The sequence below is a fragment of the Eptatretus burgeri genome, chromosome 11 (genome assembly GCF_056783735.1).
Source record: "Eptatretus burgeri isolate ZD-2024b chromosome 11, Ebu_testis_v1, whole genome shotgun sequence".
Classification (NCBI taxonomy): Eukaryota; Metazoa; Chordata; class Myxini; order Myxiniformes; family Myxinidae; genus Eptatretus; species Eptatretus burgeri.
In genome coordinates this window covers 15,460,708-15,485,778 of record NC_140971.1, presented here as the reverse complement: position 1 = coordinate 15,485,778, position 25,071 = coordinate 15,460,708, and the positions used below count along the sequence as shown (strand labels likewise).

Here is a 25,071-nt window from a genome sequence, read left to right as displayed (position 1 = left end):
TCCCATCTCTGGCTCGTACACACAGCCAGTGTGGTTGGCCAGCTTGTTTGAAGATCGGAGATGTTGACGATTCCTGCGGAACAAACGTTTCCTGTTTGGAGTATGTACAGTAGGACCAAGGGGACTCGTGTTTTTGTACGATTTCACCAGGAACCCATTTTCTAGTGCCAGGAAGTGGTTCCATATGGACTTGCCACCCCTGAAAAGGTGGCCGCTCTCGTGCTACTCGATCATGATATAATTTTTGCTTGGTCTTTTCCATGTCAAAATTCCGTTTAACTTCATGAAAGCTGTAGGGTTTTGGTGCAAGTAAGCTGCACTTTGCAGAAAGCTTGTTAAGTGGTTTTCTACCCATCAACAGCTGTGCAGGGGACAAGTGTAGGCCTTCGAGGGGAATGGTGCGGTCGTCTAACAAAGCCAGATGTTTGTCCTCCACCTTCTTCCACAATTTATTTTACAGTTTGCGCTGCTCTTTCAGCTTCACCGTAAGCACGAGCAAATTGAGGGCTGGAAGTAGTTTGGTTAATGCCGTAATCAAAACAGAATGATTTGAACTATTTGGACAGTAACAAGGATGCATTGTCGCCCCTAAGAACCTCAGGTATACCATGTGTACTAAAGATTGATTTTAGAGCATCAAACGTTGTGCGGCTTCTCATATCCTTGAGCTCACATACCTCTATAAATGTAGAATAATAATCGACAACCAAAATGTATTGTTTTGACTCAAACTCGAATAGGTCCACAGCGACCTGGTTGAATGGTAAATCTGGAATCGGGAATCTGGAGGAATGAGCGGTTCTGGAGGAAGCTTATTTTGGTAATCTGCACCTGGAGTGCAGTTTTTCACTTCCTCTTCGATCTGTTGGTTCATTGTTGGCCAATAGAGCACTTCCCAAGCACACTGTTTGCACTTTACAATACCAAGGTGAGTGCTGTGTATGATGGAGAGCTTGTGCTGACGGAGACTAGGTGGCACTACCATATGCATACCTTTATAGGTAATTTCATCAGAGACAACTAACTCGCTCTTTGAATCCCAGTATGGTCTCAATGGAATGGGCACTTCGTTTCGATAGCTGGGCTATCCGGTGTGGATCACGTCCAACAGAAGTTGTAATTCTTGTCGAGTCTGTTCCTGCAGCTGGACATACCTCTCCTTGGTGATGGAGATGAAGTCTAACATGGAACCCTGCTCCAGATTGACTTCTTGTCCCGACAACTGGGGAGTCTGATAAGCACGAGATAGTGTATCTGGTAGCTGCATGTCTTTGCTACTTTTATACACTACCTCGAGATCGTACCACTACAGATGTAACAGCATCCTCTGCAGACGCATGGGAGCAGACAGAAGAGGTTTTTTGAAAATCTCTTGAAGTGGCTTGTGATCCATAAATACAGTTACTGTCTTGCCAAATATGTAGCGGTGGAATTTAATACAGGCGTGGAGGATTTTAAGCATTTCTTTTTCAATCTGAGCATACTGTTGTTCCACCTCCGAGAGGGATCGCGAAGTGTATGCAACCGGCTTCCCCTCCTGCATTAAGACACCACCGAGACCGCTTTGACTTGCATCCGCATGGATCTCTACTGGTGCCTTCACGTCATAGTATCTCAGTGCAGGCTGTTGACGGCAGAGATCCAATAGTTTATGGAAAGTTTGGTCCTGCGCAGGTTGCCAGTCAAAAATACTATCAGCTCTCAGTAAAGCTCAAAGTGGTGCATTGACTTCACTCAGTTGAGGAATAAATTTAGCCAGGTAAGCAAGAAATCCAAGGAAACGCCGCATGTCCTCTTTATTCCGTGGAGCAAGCATATTAGGCAGGGCTTCAATTCTTGAGGGGTCAGGCTTGAGTCCGTCTGCAGTAAGTAGATGCCCAACATACCGAACCTCCTTTGGGGAACTTTGTATTTTTGCATGTTCAATTTGAGGTTGTAGAATGTAGCTCTCTCCATGACTTGCTTTAAAATGCTGTCGTGATGATCTCGACCTTGTCCTGCAATCAAGATATCGTCCATGATCGCTGTGGCTCCAATGACACCATCCAACATTTGATCCATGATACACTGAAATATTTCTATGGTACATTTCAATCCAAATGGTAGCCTCAGCCAACGAAAATGACCCATCGGTGTATTGAAGGTCGTCAGTTTTGATGACTCCTTATCCAGGAGAATCTGTAGAAACCCACTCTTTGCATCCAATACTGAGAATAAGTTGGCTTTTGGTATGATGGAGACCACCTCTTCAACCGTCTTCATGAGATAATGCTCACGTTTAATGGCCTTGTTGAGATCTATGATCCAAACATCTTTAGGATATTCTTAGCTTACCATTGTGAACTGCAGCTGTCGTTGAGCTGACCCATTCGGTTAGCTCCTCCACCAGAGTTATGAAGCCGTTATCTACCATCTTGTTTAATTCCTCGATGATCCTAGGCATTAGCGCAGTGGGTTGCTGATGTGCAGCATGTACAACCCCATTGGCTGTTGGGTGTATTTTGAGTCGGTAGACCCCTGGTAGGGAACCTGAAGTACCGAAGATATCGGGAAAATCTCGTAGCTCTGGGAGAACCGATTCATTATCCGTTGACTGAACCCCTGCCAGGGAACTCAGTCGAGCAATGAGGCGAAGATTCTCAGCAGTCTCCCCCGATATCACATTCTCCTGATCCAGATTGACCAGCTCGCATGAAGCTATTACAGACCTCCCCTCAAATTCCAGGGAAAGATCCGTGGAAACAACTGGCCGAATGATGTGGTTGGAGTAAGTTCTCAGGGTTCTCTTAGACTTGTGAAGTTCGGTGTTAACTGGGAGTCTTTGAAAATTCCTGAATGTAAGTATATTGCACCTTGCCCCTGTATCAATACGGAAGGTAATGTTCGCAATGCCACTGACTCTGACAGTCTGGGACTATTTGTCATCTGCCAGAGTGCCGATGTTGTCAACCTTGTATGTTCGAAAAACCTCTGAATGGCCTTCAGGTGGTTGTTTCTTGTTTTCTTCAGCATCGACGAAGAGTGTTTTACCCAGTCGCTGTAGCCTACGGCAGACAACCATCCAATGGTTTGGGCATTTGCAATAGGAACAGATGGAACCAACTGCAGGACATTTCCCTTGGTTCCACAAATGCCGTTCATCCTTGCCACATCTACTGCATGCTTAAAATGGTAGCAGCTGCGATGATGAGGAACAAGGCTTGGGATGTGATTTGCTCTGAGCTGTCATAGCTGGCACTCCAAGTTTGTAGTTATCTTCATTCCGCACAATGCAGATTTGCTTCCGAGACAACTCAAACTGTTGTCCAATTTCCACAGCATTTGCTAGTGACAGTCCTTCACCTTGATCCAGTGACCTTTCCTACACCCTGGATTCAAAAATACCATCAATGATCACAACTCGGGATCGGCATACTCGCAGTCCATCAGAATAATCCTTAGGTCCTTCACCAAGTTATCAAAGGTCTCCTCACTCTTTTGTTTCCGCTGCTTGAGCCGGTGCCGGGCAATCCACTCGTTCTTTCTCGCTCGCACATACATTTCAAAATGATGAATACCTTGGCGGGATCATCTTTCTCTGTCTCCTCCCATGTGAACGTTTTATAAACCTCACGGCCATGAGCACCGATCCACGTGCCCAGCCATCCGGCTTATTGCTTTGGGTTTAGCTCCGACAGCGGGCCCGCGAACACTAACTGAACGTGGTCTCGAAACAGAGTGAATTCTCCAAATAAATCTGCTGCATCCCAATCGATAGTCGGGTATTCAAAGCTTGGGAACGTCATCCTGTACTTATGGATGGTCGTTTGTTGAAAAGCAGCAGGTCCGGTTAACTTCTGACACCATAAAAGATAACTGACTTTATTCCAAACCGAAGCACCATTGCGGGTCTCGTGAGATCAAGTTGATCCAGATCGAGCCGCAGGGATGGCTTTACATTGCAGTAGGCGTCGTAGTTGTGTGGAAACCCACCGTGGGGTGAAGCTATTCGCTCCCGGTGGCTTTAGATCTGGGTGAGTTCAAAAGAAACCGGGGATTTCCCCCTCGTAGTGGCCTCGAGCCCAGAGACCGCAACAGTATCTTTAACGTCCATCAGTGAATGTAGGCAGATGGGACATCAAGCAGATGGTTGCTTGATGCAAGGTGCTCAAGCAAGCACTCCAACGGTACAGAGTGCTCACGCTTAACATGACAGTCTCCATGGTAACAATGTTATCGTGGTGCTCAAGCAAATGCTGTTCTCTTTTTGAGAAGTTCTTCTGTTCTTTCCATTGTCTTTTTGAGGCCTCCACATGATCTCATGCGGTGGTACTGTGTTGATTTTCAAGAAAAAAAGAAAAGTAAAGAAGCAAGTTAAGAAGAACAAGCGGAGAGCCGGCGCGACGGGCAGAAGGCTGGTGAGAGGGTAAGTGGAAAAGGCGGGAATGAACGGAGGACGCGCATCTGGCCTGTGTGACGAGAGACCTGGCCTGTAAGACCTCGTTGAGGATTGGAGTGATCCCTCTGAGGGCTGCCTGTTGGAGGCACCGTCTGTGTTGAAGACACTGAGGCAGAGGAGAGCCTCATTGGGACATGGTCGGGGGAGGGGCGGGGGGGAGCAGAAGCGTTTCCTCCTCCTGAGTGACATCTGAGCTGACCTGAAGCAACGTGTGGCTTTAATGTGTTGCAGGAATTGCTCTGGTTTGTTCATTGGCAAAGTTTGAGAACCCTTCCAGAGAGAGGGAGGGGTGGTGGTGAAGTGTTAGCCTTGTGGCCTGTGGCTGGGGCGAGGCCATTGGAACGATAACTCAGACAGACCTGAATTCTTCTTCTTCTTCTTCTTCTTCTTCTCCTCCCCCCCTCCTTTCTCCTTCACACATTATTTTCTTTATATCTTGGGAAATATTCTTTCGTTATTTTGCTCCCCCCCCCCAACCCCTCGGGATTAACTAGGGATACCTACTGGACCGTCTAATTATGTTGTTTATTTTATCTTGGCGCCTGTCCTTGAATTTCTTCATTATTACTACTGCATATATTTTATTATACTCCTTTTTTTTGGTAACATGGTTTATTCATTGCTTCGTGGTATACCCAGTGTTTCTTTATCTTGAGTAAAACATTTGCATTTGTTCCTCTTGTTTTGGATTTGTATACGAGACTGTGTGTTGAAGAGTGGGGTGTGTGAATTGGCATCAGCAGTAGGATGTTAACTTTGCTCGGTCACATCTGACTGCATATACGGCGCGATCGCTCACTGGGTACGTATTGGTCTCCCTAGCACGTCGATTAGGACCTCCGGAACAATAGACCGTACCTCCAAGCCCTCTACCCAGGGGCTACCTCGTAACAAGTGGTGTCAGGAGTGGGATCCAAGCCCAAATTGATAAATGAGTGGAGGGATGGCGAATGCCAAGGTGGTAGCGTCAGGACCAAGTAAGACATCATTCGCTGAATGGCATGTCACCAATCTCAGGTCAGAGCTGTAGAAATATGGTCTCGATATCAGCAGGATAAAAAGTGTGTTGGTAGATCGCCTAAGGGAAGTGATGAAAGAGGAAAGAAATTCTGATATGGCCAAGTCCAAAGTTCAATTTGAGATGATGGTGAAAGTAACGCAGGAAGCTTTGTTAGATAAGGCGAGGGAAATGCACCCATAATTCAAGGATGGATGTAAGTGGGGTTTAGAGTAGGGCAGTGACATCCGTGGAAACAGTTACAGTGGGTGGTGAAGGATTCTCTCCGGGCCGTCTGTTGGATCGTAGAAGCCCAGGGGCAGGCGTTGGTAATGAGTGCATGTCAGCTCTGCCGATGGACATCGGCCAGCAGTTAAGTGCCCTACTGGCCGAGCTGGATGCTCGCAGAGCTGAAATAACTGGAAGCTTTGTCGCTCAGAGAGACGAATTAAGTCGGATGAGGAATGTTCTCGGTGTTCATAGAGTTTAAATAAATGAGAAGATACATGCTCAGAAAACTGAAATACTTGAGAAGATGGATGGTCAGGGAGACAAAATATATGAAAGGATTGATGTTTAGAGAGCTGAGGCTCAAACCCTGAAAGAACAACTGATGAGACTTGAGGAGGGAATAGAAACTCAGTTCCAAGTAGTGGAGAAGAAGTTAGACGGAATTAGGACAAATGAAACGAAAAGTCAGAATACGGGGTATTCCGGGGACCCATCACAACCCAGGAGTGCCTCCAAATTGCTGGTAGGACCAAACGGGTTAAACACATCTGTTACCATCGGGACGATGGAGGGTGGCTCAGGCATTCTAGATATAGCATGTGGCCCCTATCGTGGGGACGAAAATTTGGAGGCATATTTAATACAGTTTGAGTGTGTAGCAGGGTTGAACAATTGGACAGATGGGCAGAAGGCAGCCATGCTGGGAGCGTCATTGAAAGGAAAGGCGTTGGGGATATTAAATGGCCGGTTGAGAAACCCATTGGTCTCTGAGGAAGTGGTACAATGCCTCACAAGGCGGTTCGGGATGGCATATCAGGTTGAGCTGGCATGGGTGCAGCTCACGCAGTGGAAATGTCGACCCCCGGAGACATTCCAGAATGTGGCGGGTGACAATGAATATTTAATTCATTAAATTAATATGAGAAGTGACAGTACTGTGTGGATTTTCAAGAAAAGAAAGAAAAGTAAACAAGCAGTCATAGACTGGTACTTACGAAATCGTCAACTTGACCTCTGACCTTGTCTAATAAAAGCTGTCTCTAGAGAAGGTAGTGACGCAAACCAGAAGTTTCTACGATGATTCTGTACCAAACCATCAAAAATCGTAACGTCGACCGAAGCAAAAATCTCCATTTCTCCACGTAATTATTTTATATTATTTTTTCAAAGTCACAAAACCATAATATTCGGCCATCCACCAACAATCTTTACATAATCCGACGGCTCAGCGAGTCAGGCATGCGACGATAACCTTTATTGGGATAAAAAATGACTTTTAAACACCATCTTTATCAAAAACACCGTCAGCGCGCACACAGAAAACCTTAACGTGACTCAACGACGCGTCTGCTCGAGCGCACTGCATCACGTGACGACCCGTGATGCGTCGAGTGAAATATTTTTTATACAATCTTAAAACGTCTCCAAAACATCCGATTTTTACCAGAATTTCGACAACCGAGTTTTAAGCGTCCTAAGCGATCGCAAAAACCGAAGACAAAATTAAAATCGAAGTTAAAACGAACTCGTAACGTCGAGCGAAGCAAAAATACTCCATTTCTCCACATGAATTTACAGAATTATGTTTGACCTCACTGTGACCTTGACCTTTGACCGATTTTGACCAAAATCTAATCAGCACTAGCCATCACCCTCCTGAACCACGTGGTGTAATTTGACATTGGTAGCTTCTTCCGTTCTCGAGTTATCGTGCCTACAAACAAACAAATAAAAAAAAAACAATGTCACCCGCAGGGTGACCCGTATCTTGCCAAAAGGTGACCACGTGTGACTTCTTTAAGGTCACACTGAGGTGAACGGAGCTGCTATCCACCAGGAGCGACTCCTTGAGGAATATCTGCCGACGAGAGATTCTGATGAGAATCGTTCTGCAGAGTAACCATGAAAAATATGCGTTTGCCTCATAACATCACCAAATGACGTCATAATGTCTCAAGCTTGACCTGTCTAGAAAGCACTCATCGAGGTGTTCAATTTGAGGTACTACACGATATGATTCCTAAAACTTGAAAATTTGACCTTGGGGTCAAATATGTTTGACCTAAGGCGTTAACCATGAAGGTCAAGGCCAATCGCCAGCAAAAATTAATCAGCTGAGCGCCAGACCATGAACTATGTTCCCATGAAGTTTGAAGACGATCCGTTCAAAGTTACTCAAAAAATAAGGGTTTCGTCGACTCCCCTGATTTGCGACAAAGTGACCTTGACCTTTGACCTTGACCTTCAAAATTTTGTGCACTGAAAGGGACCGCTATAGGCCTCTGATATGCGAAGTTACAAAAATTTCCAATGATAACTGTGCTCTGCAGAATGATTTATACGTGATTACAGACCAAAAAAAAACAAAAAAAAAACATATGAAGGTCAAGGCCAATCGCCACCAAAAATTAATCAGCTGAGCGCCAGACCATGAATTATATTCCCATGAAGTTTGAAGAAGACGATCCGATCAAAATTACTCAAAAAATAAGGGTTTCGTCGACTCCCCTGATTTGCGACAAAGTGACCTTGACCTTTGACCTTGACCTTCAAAATTTTGTGCACTGAAAGGGACCTCTATAGGCCTCGGATATGCGAAGTTACAAAAATTTCCAATGATAACTGTGCTCTGCAGAATTTTTTATACGTGATTATAGACAAACAAACAAACAAACAAAAAATAAAAATAAAAAAAACATACAAGCTGATATGACTAACATATCTTGCAAAAACTTCGTTTTGGCAAGATAACAAACAAACAGAAACGGAAGGCATCAATTTACCTACGAAATCTTTAGATTTCGTAAATAACAAACACACAAACAAACACACAAACAAACAGAAACGGAAGTGATCAATATACTTATGAAATCTTTTGATTTCGTAAGTAAAAAGTAAGTGAAGAAGAAGAAGTGGAGAGCCGGTGGGACAAGTGGAAAGGCTGGGGAGAGAGAGAGAGAGAGAGGAGAGGAGAGGAGAGGAGAGGAGAGGAGAGGACAGGAGAGGAGAGGAGAGGAGAGGAGAGAATGAGAATGAGAATATGGCGGGAATGAAGGGAATGAACAGAGGACGCATGTCTGGCCTGTGTGACGAGAGACCTGGCCTGTAAGACCTCGTTGAGGATTGGAGTGATCCCTCTGAGGGATGCCTGTTGGAGGCACCGACTGTGTTGAAGACATTAAAGCAGAGGAGAGCCTCACTGGGGAACATTCTGAGGGGGAGCAGAAGCTTTTCTTCTTGCTGAGTGTCACCTAAGCCGACCTGAAGCAACGTGTGGCTTTAATGTGTTGCAGCAATTGCTCCAGTTTGTTTGTTGGTGAAGTTTGAGAACCCTTCCAGAGAGAGGGAGGGGTGGTGGTGAAGTGTTAGCCTTGTGGCTTGTGGCTGGGGCGAGACCGTTGGAACGTCAACTCAAACAGGCCTGAATTCTCTTCCTCTTCCTCTTCCTCTTCCTCTTCTTCTTCTTCTTCTTCTTCTTCTTCTTCTTCTTCTTCTTCTTCTTCTTCTTCTTTTTCGTCCCCTGTCCCACCTTTCTCCTTTACACATTATTGGCTGCTCTAAGAGCACCCTTATTCTGGACATTTCCATCTGTCTGTCTGTCCGCGAAACTTTGGTCAAGCCTTGGGGCTAAACCACTCAACCGATTCCAATGAAATTTGGTAGGTAGGACCAATATTTCTGGGAATCGTGTGCTTTCGAATATGGGACCCCGGGCCCTAGGAACGGTAGAGCAACGGCTCTTTAAAGTGGTCAAAAAATCAAAAAAAAAATCGAAAAATCGAAGCTTAGAGTTCTGTGTGCAATCTATCTCACTCCCTTCATGCCAACTTGCAGCCCTAACAAAAAATATTTGTAGGAGGAGATAGGTTTTGGGCGAGTACATGTTGAACATTTCAGAAACGGTTAATTGTGAATATCTCGAAGAGAAAGAGTCTGATTTTGATGAAACTTGGGTGAAATGTGTACAATGTGGCTAACATGTACACAAAAATGAATGGTTGCTATGCACACCTCCGTTGCTTAGCAACAGCTAAAATACTTTATCGTACATCGTACACTTATTGTGGACTGTACAAAAAAAATCAATACCTCCGAAACTGGATCTCCGAGGGACCTGTTTTTTGTGCCCAAGGAGAATGTCTTACAGCATCATATAAAAAAAAATAAAATCTTTAGCGAATAGATAAATGGAATTACCGGGGCTGCCATTTGTTCGAGTCTCTTTGGAAACATGACTGAAATTTCACAAGGCGGGTTTCTGGGCGCAAACTAAGAGGGCTGTGATAATCATATTTATTGTGCTAAATTGATTGATAGCATGTACATGAATATCGGCTAGTCGCGTCGGCCAGCTTTCCATCTAGAGTGAGCAGCCACGTCGCCTACCGGCTTGTTTTATTATATTCCAACGTGGTTGTTTTTTTTGTAACTTGATTTATTCATTGCTTTGTGGTATATCCTGTGTTTCTTTATTCTGAGTTAAACATTTGCATTTTTCCCTCTTGTTTTGAATTTTGCCTTATTGGATTTGCTTCGATACTGTGTTGAAGAGTGGGGTGTGTGAATTAGCATCAGCAGTGGGATGTTAACTTCGCTCGGTCACATCTCACTGCCCATACGTCACGACCACACACGGGTAACGTGTTGGTCTCCCGAGCACGCCGATTAGGACCTCCGGAACAATGGACGGTACCCTCCACCTGGGAGCTTGGTCGAAACACATTGTACCTTTTGGGGAGGGGGAGGGGGGAGGGTGGGGGTGGTTGGATGTTTGTTGATGATGAAAAGTAGAAGTAAAAATTAAAGTATTAAATGCACGTTTCAATAATCTATCTATAATTCCAGCAATCTGTGTGTGTGTGTGTGTGTGTCTGTGACCGCTGTTTCTCGACAACCACTGGTCCGATCTAATTGAAACTTGCCAGGTATATTGCTGGGGACCTGAGTATGCACCTTTTCAAGGTTTGATATTAATTGGATAAGTGGTTCCCAAGTTATGGCATTTGTTTACCAAACCAATGACAGGACATGGTGCTATGACGTCACAATTCTTCTTCTTTGTTTGATATGACGTCACAACAAACATACATACGTCACAATTGACATCACAATTCTTCTTCTTCGTTTGATATGACGTTACAATTGACGCTGGGGACCTGAGTATGTGCCTTTTCAAGGTTTGATATTAATCGGCCAAGTGGTTCCCAAGTTATGGCCATTCATTTACCAAACCAATGACAGGACATGGTGCTATGACGTCACAATTGACGTCACAATTCTTCATTTTTTATTTTATTTGCACGGACGTACGGGCACGCACTAGTCTTATGAATCTACTGAACAGGGTTTGCTTCCGAACATTTCATCGGTTTTCGTGTCGTTTTGATGTTCCGTTTCTCACATCACGAAGTGGGTGAAACTCGTTCTTGGCCGAGGCGAGTTCTTTAAAATCTCTTAATCGCTTGCTCCAATTGCCGAGCGGCTCAGCGAGCAAATTTGCAAAGCGCTTGATACGGAACGAGTGGCTTGGCAAGCGATAGCAAGCTGTTTCTCACGAATCACACCCCAGGAAGCCTGGGCTTTAATAACAATTCACCACTCCGATCCGCCAAGACTGTTCGCTCGTTGAAAGCAAAATCCCCAAGGGGTTGCTTCGAACAAATGGTGTATCGCAAGAGCAGAAGCCAGCTTTGCTGCCGTCTCGCCTTTTCGACGTATGTTGAATATTTTTCGATACTTTTAACAACATAATTCGTCGTTAATACGTTTCTCGACGACGTGCACAGCATGTAACTTTAACTTGTGCTTGCAGGATAAGGAAATCGACGTCGTGAATTAATCGGTTTGTTGAACAGTGCGCATGCGCTTGGAAGCTGTGGAGGCCCAGTGACATCAGGCCCAGTGCAGGCCTTCGTTTCAGGCCTTGTCGGCTGCTGTGATATTTTTTGTGTCTACAAGGTTTTTACGCTTCAACGACCCTTTTCCTGACATTTTCCCGTCAGATTCCTGTTCTTGCACTGCACTTTCGATGAGCCGTAAGTGTTTCATGTCCCGCTTTTCATCTGGTGTTTTACTTCCCACCCAAATTTGCTCATTTCCTTTTCACCGAATACAAACGATCGGCGTTCGCGGTTCCGTGCACCGAATCCTTATTGCGTACATGGACGAGCTCGTGCTCGTCATTGTGCCTCTGTGTGCGCTCGAGTACGTCATAAAGGCTCTGTGTGTGCTCGAGTACGTCATAAAGGCTCTGTGTGTGCTCGAGTACGTCATAAAGGCTCTGTGTGTGCTCGAGTACGTCATAAAGCCTCTGTGTGTGCTCGAGTACGTCATAAAGACTCTGTGTGTGCTCGAGTACGTCATAAAGACTCTGTGTGTGCTCGAGTACGTCATAAAGACTCTGTGTGTGCTCGAGTACGTCATAAAGACTCTGTGTGTGCTCGAGTACGTCATAAAGACTCTGTGTGTGCTCGAGTACGTCATAAAGGCTCTGTGCGCTCGAGTACGTCATAAAGGCTCTGTGTGCGCTCGAGTACGTCATTGTGCCTCTGTGTGCACTCGAGTACGTCATAAAGGCTCTGTGTGCGCTCGAGTACATCATAAAGGCTCTGTGTGCGCTTGAGTACGTCATAAAGGCATTGCTAGTTGATCATATATGATTATCTGGTTTATTCCCAAGATGTTCACGTTAATATGCTGATATTATCGATTCAGCATTTGTGGCTATCAATGATTCTCGAGACCGTTGAACAAGAGGCTTTCATTTTTGGGATCAGATGCGAAACCATTTGGATAGATTTAACCGAATTGAAGGCAGTCAGCATGATTTTATAAAAAGGAGGTCATATTTAATAAATTGGAGTACCATGAAGCGGTTTGTGATTGAGTGGATGAGGGAATTGCAGTGGATGTAGTATATGTAGACTTGAAGAAAGTACTCGATAAGGTACCTCGTATTAGAGGTTGTCAGCCAAGGTGAGGGCTTGTGGAATGCCTGGTCAGGTAGCTACTAGCTACCTGGATTGGAAACTGGATTAGTGATGATGAAGCAAAGGGTGGCTGTAAGTGGGAGGATGGAAGTCATGAAAATATCTCGATCATTACTGGTAGAATTATTATTTATTTATATGTCGTAATCACTGTTAATATGTAATAGGCAAAGCCTAGACGCGAACGTATAATTCTTCTTACATTCGATGCTGCAATTTTTGGTTACTTCGGCCTGGATTCGGGATCAGCGATTAAATAATGTAAATCACGATTAAAAATTATTTTTTGATGATGCGCGAGATATCTTTATTATAAAATTAGGTAGACTTAAAACTGCTAGAGTATTTACTCTCTAGTTTTGTTGTTAATTTTTTAGTCATAAAGGTGTGATTGGGTATACTATAGATCAAATTAATTATTTGTGCATTTCTATAACCGTGATAACACCACTGCATATTTCCTCAACGTTACCTTCACAACAACAACTACACCGCCAAGAACAGGATCTCATCTGAAAAAAAAATCCTCAACATTACCTTCACAACAACAACTACACTACCTAGAACAGGATGTCATCTAAAAAAATTAATATTACCTCAACATTACCTTCACAACGACAAATACACTGCCGAGAACAGGATCTCATCTAAAAAAATAAACACTAGAAGCAAACGTAGAATTCTTCTTACATTCGCTTCTGACTTCACCAATAACTTGTTCACAACTGCATACGCAATTTCCGGTTACTTCGGCCTGGATTCGGGATCAGCGATCAAATAATGTAAATCACGATTAAAAATTATTTTTTGATGATGCCGGAGATATCTTTATTAAAATCAGTGGAGGAAATATACACCATGTCTGATATTTGGGTCTTTCATGTCTTCGACGATGCCTTTATCTCCCGGCATGTATCATTCCCCATGCCAAAAACCGGAAGCAAAAAAAAGCGGAAGCAAAAGGGTCACAGCCAACGACACGGATTCCAAATTGCCAGGGTATTGTGTTGTTGTTGTTTCCTATTCTCTCATGTGCAAGCGTTAAGTAATATGGAATAGGCAAAGCCTAGAAGCGAACGTAGAATTCTTCTTACATTCGCTTCTGACTTTACCTATAACTTGTTCACAACTGCATACGCAATTTCCGGTTACTTCGGCCTGGATTCGGGATCAGCGATCAAATGTAAATCACGATAAAAAATATTTTTTGATGATGCGGGAGATATATTTATTAAAATTAACTTTGGGAAAAAAAAAATTGAATAAATAAATAAACGATCACTTCTGGTCAAGAATAAAATAAATTAAAAGTTCCAGAAAGAGTTTCAAAATCACTCCCAGTAATGTTAAATACAAAATGAACACTTCCTGTCATGAAAAAAAAATCACTTTCGGAAGTATAAAATTAACTTTGGGAAAAAAGTAATTGAAAAATAAATAAATAAACGATCACTTATGGTCAAGAATAAAATAAATTAAGTTCCGGAAAGAGTTTCAAAATCACTCCCGGTAATGTTAAATACAAAAATAAACGCTTCCTGTCGTGAAAAAAAATCACTTTCGGATGTATAAAATTAACTTTGGGAAAAAAAAAATTGAATAAAAAAATAAACACTTCCGGTCATGATCTCTCGGCATGCATCATTCTCCATGAAAAAAACCCGAAACAAAAAAAAACAGAAACAAAACAAAAACGGAAGCAAAATGGTCATAGCCAACGACACGGATTCACAATTGGCAGGGTATTGTGTTGTTTTTGTTGTTTCCTATTCTCTCATGTGCACACGTTAAGTAGTATTCACAAGATAGAAATAAAACCCAATCGTGTTTATACACCGCACAGCGTTTAACAACAACCGGAAGCAAAAAGTCATAGCTAACGACACGGATTCCAAATAGCCAGGGGTATTGTGTTGTTGTTGTTCTCTCACGTGCACGCGTTAAGTATGAAGCTCACTTCGTTCGCTATAAACAAGCTTGGTGTTTGTGGTCGTATGGCAGCTTAGCTGCCGGGGTAGCTATCATTTCTTGAAGCACGACTGTGTCGCTGATGCAGTGCCCCTCTACCAATACACGCACTGGAACTGGTACTCATTTCGCCGACCTCGGAAGGATGACAGGCTGAGTCAACCCCCTGGTGTATTAATTCAACGGCCAACGGGACTTGAACTCAGGACCCTAGGATCCCAAGCCGCCAACCTAACCACTAAGCCAACACCAGGTGTTTATTGGTGTTGGCTTAATGGTTAAGGTGGCTGGCTTGAGATCTCAGGGTCTTCGGTTTGAGCCCCTGTCGTGTCATTAAATAACACCAGTTGGGGTTGATTCGGCCTGTCATCCTTCCGAGTTCGGCAAAATGAGTACCACCTTACTGGAAATGGGGCACTGCATCTGTGGCACAGCCACACTTCCAGAAAATGATGCAACCAGCACCAGCCGCAGCCTTGGAGGTAAGATAATAAGGTAAGATAGCAAACTGTTGTTGGCTTAACGGTTGAAGGAGGCAGGTTGAAGATCTTAGGGTCTTGAGTTCGAGCCCCTGTCGTTCAGTTCAAAGAACACCGGGTGCGTTGACTCAGCCTGTCATCCTTCCGAGGTCGGCAAAATGAGCACCAGCTTACAGGTAACAGGGACACTGCCTTAGCGGCACAGCCACGCCTCTAGAAAAATGATGCAACCAGCAGCCACAGGCTGCATACAAAACAACAACATGTGGACAGCAGAGAGGATGATGATGTACTTTCGTAGATTGGATGAAGGATTGACAGGTGCAGTTTAAAACTAGAAGGGCACTCAGTAGAGTGCATACCTCTGTCACATAATGCCTGATCCACAAGAACATATCGGGGCCCAATACATTTTTGAAATATCATGCAATACAGCACTGAATCATTTTTGGCCCTATCTCTCAATGGTGAAGAATCAATTAAAGAATTAAATAATTATCGTATCTGGATTCAGATCTTCATCAAAATCGAAACACTTCCTCCTTGCCACACACCCAACATGTCCACAAAATTTCATCCGGATCCGTCCACAACTTTTTGAGATATCCTGCACACAAACAAACAAATAGACAGAAAGGGGTCAAAACATAACCTCCTTTACCTTCAGGGGCAAGCCTGGCGTTGGCTTAGCGGTTCGGGTGTTGGCTTGGGATCCTAGGGTCCTGAGTTCGAGCCCCGTTTTCCGATGAATCAACATCAGGGGGTTTACTCAGCCTGCCATCCTTCCGAGGTCGGCGAAATGAGCACCAGAGTACAGGTAATAGGGGCACTGCATCAGTAGCACAGCTGCGCCCCTAACCAATGATGCAACCAGCAGCCAAAAAGGTTGTACTCGAAGGGAACCTTAAGTGGCGGAGGTAATATACAAGTTTAAGGTGCTGGGAATGAGTAAGAATAATGACAAGCCGGGAGGCGACGATGGTTCACGGGCATTATTGAACAATGCCACGATAGGTACAATTGAGTTAGTGGAAGATTTTGAGGAAGCCCTACCGTAAAAACCTATCTCTTCTGTCAAAATTGACCAAATCAAATCGGATTTTTTTATATGTTGTACTTATGGACATTACACACAGCGTCTAGGAAATGAAATTGCGAGAGAAAAATCTAGAGAAAAATAAATAAAATAAAAAGTTCAAGTGGGCGTGGCTCCACCCACAAGGGGTGTGGGATGCCCCTCATACAACAAAACACAACTGGACCATGATATCTAGCTTGTGCCCAAGTTTCATCAAGATCGCATCAAACGTCACGGAGCTATGCTCTGGAGAGAGTCACAAACAGACAGACAAGCCGGTAGGTGGACATGGGGTAGTCGATCAAGTCGAATTTAATCGTTTTTCAGCTGTTACTAGCCAACAAAAGCGTCCATAGCAACGGTTCTTTCTCACACATAACTAGGACATACCATGAACCTACCATACCAGTTTCATGTATATCTGACTCGTAGTCTCTGAGATATAACGAACTTCGTTTTTTTATTGTTTTTGACCAGGGTTCATTCAAAGTCTATCTTCTCCGACAGTTTTCATAGGATCCGGCTGAAAATTTTGACAATATGGCTGAATGTACTGCCCACAGTCGCTCGTGGCCCGATTTTTGATTTTCGAAAAAATTAATTTTTGAGATTTTTTTGAAAATTTCAAAGGTCAATTGCTAGGCAACGGATAGGTCCATAGCAACGGTTCTCATTTGCTCACAACTAGGTCATGGTATGAACCTGCCAACCAAGTTTCATCAAAATCACCATTGTATTAACGGAGCACTGGACCGAACAGACATACATACAGACAGACAGACAGACAAACATATCGACGGAAATACTGATAATAAGGGGAGACTAGATGGACTACCCTACAAGCCGGTATGCGACATGGGTGGTCGCTATATAATTGCATACTAGTCATACAGTTTTTGACAGATTGGGCTGAAATTTTTTGACAAAGAGGTTGATTATAGTGCACATAAAAGCGTGGAAGCCAATTTTTGATTTTCGAAAAAAAAATCCCAAAAACATGTTTTTAGGATTTTTTTTCAAAAGTTTCAAAGTCCCGTTGCTGGGCAACGGTGGCGTCCATAGCAACGGTGCTCAAAAGCATACTAGATCCTGGTATGAACCTTCCAGTCAAGTTTCATCAAAATCGGTTGACTCCTCTGGCCTCCAGAGCTGTCCATTACATACAAACAAACATACAGACAGACCGAAAACCTGAGAAAAACGGTAGTCTAGCGACCACCCAACAGACAGACAGACGCACAGACACAACTAAAATAGTGGTCACTGCTGGCGCCCGTGAACCAACAAGCTGGGAGGCGACGATGGTTCGCAGGCATTATTGAACAATGCCACGATAGGTACAATTGAGTTAGTGGAAGCTTTTGAGGAAGCCCTACCGTAAAAACCTATCTCTTCTGTCAAAATTGACCAAATCAAATCGGATTTTTTTATATGTTGTACTTATGGACATTACGCACAGCTTCTAGTAAATAAAATTGCAAGAAAAAATCAAGAAAAAAAAGTTCAAGTGGGCGTGGCTCTGCCCACAAAGGGCGTGGGACGCCCCTCATACAACAGGACACAACGAGACCATGATATCTAGCTTGTGTCCAAGTTTCATCAATATCGCATCACATGTCACGGAGCTATGCTCTGGAGAGAGTCACAAACAGACAGACACACAGCCACAACAAAAATAGTTGTCACTGCTGGTGCCCACGAACCACAAATAGAGATTACATGATGTAAGCGGCAGTCTTAAAGCATGTCACATGGGAGAAGGATCTGAGGGTGGTAATAGATGTAGGGGTTAAACAGGGAGCATCGTACCAGATGGCTACCTATTCGGGTTTTATATTGTATTTAGAGGGAGATAAATTTTAAATAAAAAGTTAGTGTTAATACTGCACAGGAATTTAATGAGACCTCATCTAGATTAGTATGTCCAGATTTCGTCGCCACATCTGCGGGTGGATATAGCTGTCGTAGAGAGGGTTTAGCATCGAGCTACTCAATTAATACTGGGGCTAGCTAGACTAGGTTATAGGAAGGAGATAATGAGGTGATCTCATTGAGATGTTTAAGGTATATTAAGGGTATAGACCAAGTAGAAGTGTAAGTTTTTTTTTTTGTGTTTTTTTCTCTCCCCCCCCCCCCAAATGGACAGCAACATGACCAAACGAAGTTGTATGGTTAAGAGGAAATTCAAAACAGAAAGCAAAGTATGGCTATTTTACTCAGAATACGTACATAAAGTATGTACAAAGAGAACGCGAATATGTTTATAAATGGGAGTACATGGATAAAATGCCTGGTGTTGGCTCAATGGTTTGGGTGCTGGGCTTGGGATCTTTGGATCCTGAGTTCAAATCCCACTCGGCTGTTGAATTAATACCAGGTGGGGGTGACTGCCTGTCATCCTTCCGAGGTCAGTAGAATGAGTGCGAGCTTGCTGGTATCCTGTGTCGGAGTGGCGACCCGTCCAGGATTGTGCCCAATAGCCAAGGAGACTGCTTCGGAAGCACCAACGCTCTGCACAGAGTATGGTCCCAATGGATGTATGGATGGATGGACATGAACAAAGTACAGTATGTGCAATTAGAATGCGAGTACGTCTATAAAGTATGTACAATTAGAATTTTAAGTTCATGTCTAAAGTATAGTATGTGCAATTGGAATCCGAGTGTCGAAAAATATGTCCTATAAAACCAGACGAGGAATTGCAATCCTTGATTGTTTCTTTTTTTTTTCTTTCTTTTTTATTGTATACCTTGTCGAGGCTTGTATGAGAGCTAACATACAACGCACAGCAAGGGGGACATGAGACGAAAGGGGCGGGAGTGGGAAGGACAAAACAGTGGGGAACAGAGACATTAGGAGATCTGTGGAAGGGAGAGGGATGGGGCTGGGAACATGGGGAATACAAGATGGACATGACAGAGACTTTCAGGAAGGAAAGCAGGGAATTTGAATGAGGTGGGTTTGGGTGGATTAACGGGGGTAGAAAAAAAATCGAGGATTTGGATGGGGGACGATAAGAGGTGGTTACTGTCCGCGAACAGTTGTTTTGAAGGCCTGGAGGGAAGAATGGGATTGAACAGAGTGAGGGAGTTTATTCCAAAGGCAGGGAAAAAAGAGGAGTGGAAGAGTGAAGGTGAGCAGTGATTTGTGATTTTGGTCGTTTTATCAGAAGGGGGTTGTTTGCAGACCTTGAGCACCCTGCGGAAATATGGTGGGGACAAATCGCAGACACAGCAGTTGGGGGGGGGAGGGGGGCGAGACTGGAGAGGATAGGTGGAAGACAGAAAGACCACGACCTGCCTGCGGTGAGAGAGTGGGAGGCCCAAAGACTCAGCCTCATCGCGGGAGATGCCAATGATCCGAAATGCCTTGGTTTCCACAGCGTGAAGCCGAGAAAGGTGGGAGGCAGGAGCACCAGCCCAGAGGGGAGAGCAGTACTCCATCAGGCTGTGGACGAAAGCTTTGTATGTGGTCAGGAGCTCAGGTGGGCCGAGGAAGGACTTTGCACGACGGAGGATGCTCAGTCAGTGACTGGCTTTGGAGGCCAGGTTGTCATCACTGTTTGTTTTTGTTTAACTTGCTCCTCTGACATCTTTCCAGCCAAGCAGCATAAATCTGGTGTCGTCACTCAATTTTAAATCGTAATTATTTTTGGGTTAAAAATAAACATATCGTTGTGAGGTGTGTGTTTTTCCTGTTTTAATTTTTATTCCACATTTCTTGTGTCCACCAGGAGATCGGGAGCAACGACTTGCTGCAAAGGCATGTATCATGCCGTGGTTCACCATGCACTCGTCAGACCTCATGTGCTGCTGGATCTTTGGAAAAACGCGGCTTGGCTCCAAACGTGTACATTTTGCTGATGCACAGTTATAATGCAGAAAAGCTTGTCTTGCCTTCGCAAAACTTTGCTTGTGCAGAAAGGTAGAGAGGAAACTACTATTGCTTCGATTTCCTCACCGATGGATCCCAGCAATAAAGATGTCATTTCATGGGCAAGTCAGACTGTTCGTTTGGAGATGGAGGGAACTGCTCTGAAGCGTGACATGGTGGATGGAAAACCCAAGCACCGATCACAAAGTGAGGGTCTCCTTGGGACTCTCTGCAGAAAACTCTCGTTTAAGCAGAGGAGCAGAGGCAAGGACGTTGTACTTTCTTCTTTTAATTCCAGCAAAGATGATTCACCAACTGACCCTTCGAGTAGCAACATTTTGGATGCACAACTAAAAAAGTCTGCAAACCGTGCAAAAGGCAACCATTATGACATTATTCCGCTTCCATCTGTTGATACAATTTCCAGGTTGGGCTGCAACGATATGGAGAGCCGTGAATCATCTGGTGATCAATTGTTACCTTGTGCAGTAGTTGCCCGTGCTCAAGATTGTTGTGATATGCCCTTTCCTGACTTAGACCCACATAGTTGTGCCATGGAGTTAAGCTTAGATTGGAATTTAAACCCAGATATGTCCTTGCCACAGGTCACGTCATCAACTGATGGTGATATCAACTGTAATGGTTATTTTCAGTACGACTTGGATGTAGTGCATGCGCTCATTCCAGGTTACTCACACGTTCTAGAATGCACGGATGGTTCTCATGAGGATACTGATATAGCCGAGTTGTTGCAGGATGATGTAAGTCGGAGTATTCCACACAACTTTGAAGACCAGCATCTTCTGATTCGCAGTGAGCTTGACTATGCTGGTGCCTTGAATGGGAATCTGGAGATACCTAAAGATTCCACAAGGTCACGGCCTATTTTTATTCCTCCAGATGGACCTCCGTCATCACCATTGGTACCCCCTGCAGCACGGGGCCAGCCAAGAGATGTGGGTTCCTGCAGTCTGCTTCCAGTACTTGACCTAAATGGTTGTGCAATGCATGACGTGCCGAGTGGCATCGCAGCTCCTGTCAGGGTGGCTCGGGTGGCTCTCAGCCTTACGGAGGAGCTGAAACGACTTGCAAAACGTGGCTGGTATTGGGGACCGATTACACGTTGGGAGGCTGAGGAAAAGCTGCAGGGCCTTCCTGATGGCTCCTTCTTGGTGCGTGACAGCTCTGATGAACGTTATCTGCTTAGCCTGAGCTTCCGCTCACAGGGCCGCACACTGCACACACGTATTGAACATTCCAACGGACGCTTCAGCTTCTATGAGCAACCAGACTCAGAGGGACAGCGCTCGGTTGTGCAGTTAATTGAGCTCTCGGTGCGGGACTCGGAAGCTGGAGCGTTCTGCTATTCTCGTTCGCGTCTGCCTGGGGCCGCTACGTATCCTGTACGTCTCACAGCACCTGTGTCGCGCTTCATGCACGTCCGTTCCCTTCAATATCTCTGTCGCTTCATTATCCGACAAAACACTCGCATCGACCTAATACAGCAGCTTCCTTTGCCAACCAAGATGAAGGATTACTTGCAGGAGAAGCATTACTAAAGGCTGGCCCTTTGCTCCTGTTTTACCAGCAGCCAATTCCTTTAGCCCCTGTTTTTCCCCTCCCTACTAATCGGGTAAACACTTGGTTAGCATCACTATCAGCACAAGCCCTTATCGCACGTGATATTCAATTTGGCAAGTGTGTTCATTTTTATATTGCTGGTTTCATTTGCAAAGATTCAGGTTCGACACCAATGGCCCCTTGAATAGCGGAGGATTTGATTGTCATTGTATTATTAGTTTTTAAATACTGAAACCCTTATTAATTAATCTTGATAATTAAATGGCCTCTCTCCCAGTTGTTTTTATTTTTTTAGTTTTTCATTCCCTCTTTCTGTAACGCAGAGAACGATGCCTATTTGAATGACTGATGATCGAATAAATATCACCGTGGGCACATTTATAACATTCGTCAATTACCCCACCACACGTGGTGAAATGCTTACGTTTGGGAAACTAGTAATTAAATAACCTTAAGTGAGGTTTTATTTTGGCTTTCTAAGTGCTTCTATGTGCTTTCTAAAGTGTTTTCCTTTTGGATAAAGTCATTTTGAGGGCGAGGGTAGAATGGGCTGCGTTCCTCCGCTGTCGAGGTGGGGTCTTGCTGCAAAACATTTCTCACAGATAAATCCATGATCGGGTTGTCATTTAGCTCCTCTACCCAGAGGTGCTCTCATGGAGTTCTGGAGCATTTATGTGTGTTGTTTAATGATGGTTGTAAATTCCTATTTTGGGGTTGGGGTAAAATTAACTGGCGATTAATTATTTAAGAACACTTTGTCTCAAGGTTTTTACTTTTTGATCCCATGATGGTTCCTCTTCACCCGCAAGCTTGTAACATCCCCGCCGACATTTGTTTTTAATCATTGGAGGTGAATGGTGGTATGAGACGATGTTTTATCGACAATTGAAAAGAAAGTAAACGTGAATATGAAGTTGAGAATCTCCAGATCTGATCATGTTTTCCACTTTACATCCTTGTCGGAAAAAAATGCACCTTGAAGCTGTTGTTGAATTTCCGAGTAATTTATATGGCTGGCGGGATAGCCGAGAGGTAGTCCCACTTGCCTTGAAGCTACCTCGCCTGCGTTCAAATCTCGACTCCATTATAAAATGTCACTCTGGCGTGTGCTGTCCTTTCAATGGACGTTAAGCTGGAGGAAGCCTCTGCAAGCACTGGTTAATTCTGGTCATTGAAGAGCCCCATGCTGTCTTCCGTGAACAGTAGAAGAGTTATCACCTGCATCCTGAGTAAATTTCACTTTGGATGATTGCTGGGAGAGCAAGGGCAAACCATCCCACCGTAACCATTGCTGCAGAAGCCCCAGCATTCTGTTAAGAGTATGCTACGTCGATGATGATGGCTCGTTACAATAACGGTTGTCTTGCTGTTCGGGACCTTGATTGGCTGTGAAACATGTTTGATATAAATATGTTCTGCAGGCAATCGGGGACGCGTATATGAAAGACGCGACCGTCTTTGTAGCTATTCCCGGGAAATTGACCAAATTGTATTTGTTCTTTAATAGTGCATTTTTAATATACTGATGTAAGATGGAAAAAATTTTGATCAGTAATTATCAATTTTTCAAGGTTTCCTCGTTCTCCTCTCAAGTTAAACCATTTATTGCCAATGTTACAACAAAATGGAATATGTAAGATTATATATGTATTCTTAATTTATTCATTCTGCCCCTTCCACCCAAGTGTGCGTGTATAACTGCTCGTAGCATGGTGTTTGATATTTTGTTAACATGGCATGCAAAAGGGAGATATCAGTACATTAGGAGTGAAGGCATTTCAGTTTTGGACCATCTTCGCTGTAGTTCTGATTATTTCCACTTGTTTAGACCCTTGAAGAAGCAAATTTAATGGCAGGAACTTTGGCATAGGATAAACTGATTGAAGAAGCGCATCTTTAGCTATATAGCAGGGTAATGTGTTCTTTAAAAGGGCGTTCGGAACCTGGGTTCATGGTGGGATGCAGGCATCGACCTGTATGGAGCGTATGTTGAAAAATAAAAAGTCTATATGTAATGATTGTGTCACTTTGTTTGCTCGAGTCGAAGCGTCTTTAATATATTTGATTGGTTTTCCAATTGACCTTTGTAGTTGTACTGCAGGGTTTAAAAAATAATGTACATATAATGGAGCAAGTGTATGTCAGCTCGATACACATTGGTTGGACAGCTGGTCTGATACCACCCCCAAATGTAACCTGAAAAAAAAAATCAAAAAATATCATACGTTCACCATTTTGGTAAGTCCAAGACATCTTCAGAGCTGTCATATTCACAATCGCCATGCCCTCCATATACGTTTTCCATTCAATGTAAAACAACCTAAGCAGCTGGTAAAAGGATCATCAAATATTGAAAGGTTGGAGCCGATAGGCATCATGCTTTTTGTGAAGGTGACTGTACGCATAGGCCCCAGACTTCAGGCCTCTGGTGTCAGCTTATGGGCCAGTGCAATTGGAGTTACCAATGCTCCAGTACCATGATGTATTATATATACACATAAGCAACACGCATGCTTTTGCTTCATATACGTAACCGGGGTTATTTTTCATTTTCGGGAGTGATCGGGGCAGCAGTCTGTTGCCTATGCACCGCCAGAGAAACATTTTGCATGTTTGGAAAAGATCGCCCATCGGATGGGTACTCTACTCGTAATTTAAATCGCAAAAGGACTTGAAAGCCAAAGATTAAATAAATCAATGTTCACATTGGTTTTTTTTTTCAGGTTTGGAAAATGGATGTTTTATCCCTTCTTCCCCTCCATATCTTAAAAACAGTTAAACACCAATGGGTCAGATTTATGCTGAGAGGAGTGAAATGTGTTGTCATATACGCTACTTTCATTGTTACTGTATAATAATAATAATAATAAAAAAGACAATGGGTTAAATCTGCTAACAGTGTATGAAAATGTCCAATGAAAGCTTAACGTGCGCGATGAATTTAAAATAAATGTTTTGTATTTTATTTATGCAGTAAAAGTTCCTGAACAGATTTGACCAATGGATTCTGAATAGATAATTTGGGAAAATCGATACGAGTCCAACTGTTGCAAAGATATGACCAGTACAAGTACTGTATATCTCATATATTGTTGACTCGGGGTTCGGGGTTTACCACGAGGGGAAGCACTTGGGTTTCTCCCGAATGCTGATATACCGCAGCTAACTCTGCAGCCCGGCGGGTTGCTCGACAACCACGGACGTCAATTACCACAGTCAAGTCTGGCAGGGTCCACCGTTGTATTATGTTTACCAGTCCATTGAGGTGGCTTTACTAATTGAGGTTGGTACTCTTGGTGCGTACTCGTCTATCTATTCAAGTACGGTCGAGTGAGAACCATGGTTATGCACTGGGTAGACTGGAACTAATCACATGGGGTATAACTTCCCAGCTCTCGCTAGTGCAGACTTTGCAAGACCTGAAAGGAATGGACACT

At 43.8% G+C, this 25,071-nt stretch overlaps 1 protein-coding gene across 2 annotated transcripts; it reads left to right on the top strand.

Moving 5' to 3' along the window:
- Window positions 1-11,239: 11,239 nt before the first annotated feature.
- On the top strand, window positions 11,240-23,649 carry SOCS6 (suppressor of cytokine signaling 6). 2 transcript variants are annotated; one of them, XM_085845315.1, is made up of 3 exons: window positions 11,240-11,380; window positions 11,479-11,701; window positions 19,914-23,649. In XM_085845315.1, the coding sequence occupies exon 3, from the start codon at window positions 20,056-20,058 to the stop codon at window positions 21,610-21,612; it is 1,557 nt and encodes a 518-aa protein (XP_085701441.1). In that variant the 5' UTR covers window positions 11,240-11,380; window positions 11,479-11,701; window positions 19,914-20,055; the 3' UTR covers window positions 21,613-23,649. The 2 variants fall into 2 exon arrangements, with proteins under 2 accessions (XP_085701441.1, XP_085701442.1); XM_085845316.1 differs by lacking the exon at window positions 11,479-11,701 and having other exon boundaries at window positions 11,248-11,380.
- Window positions 23,650-25,071: the final 1,422 nt, after the last annotated feature.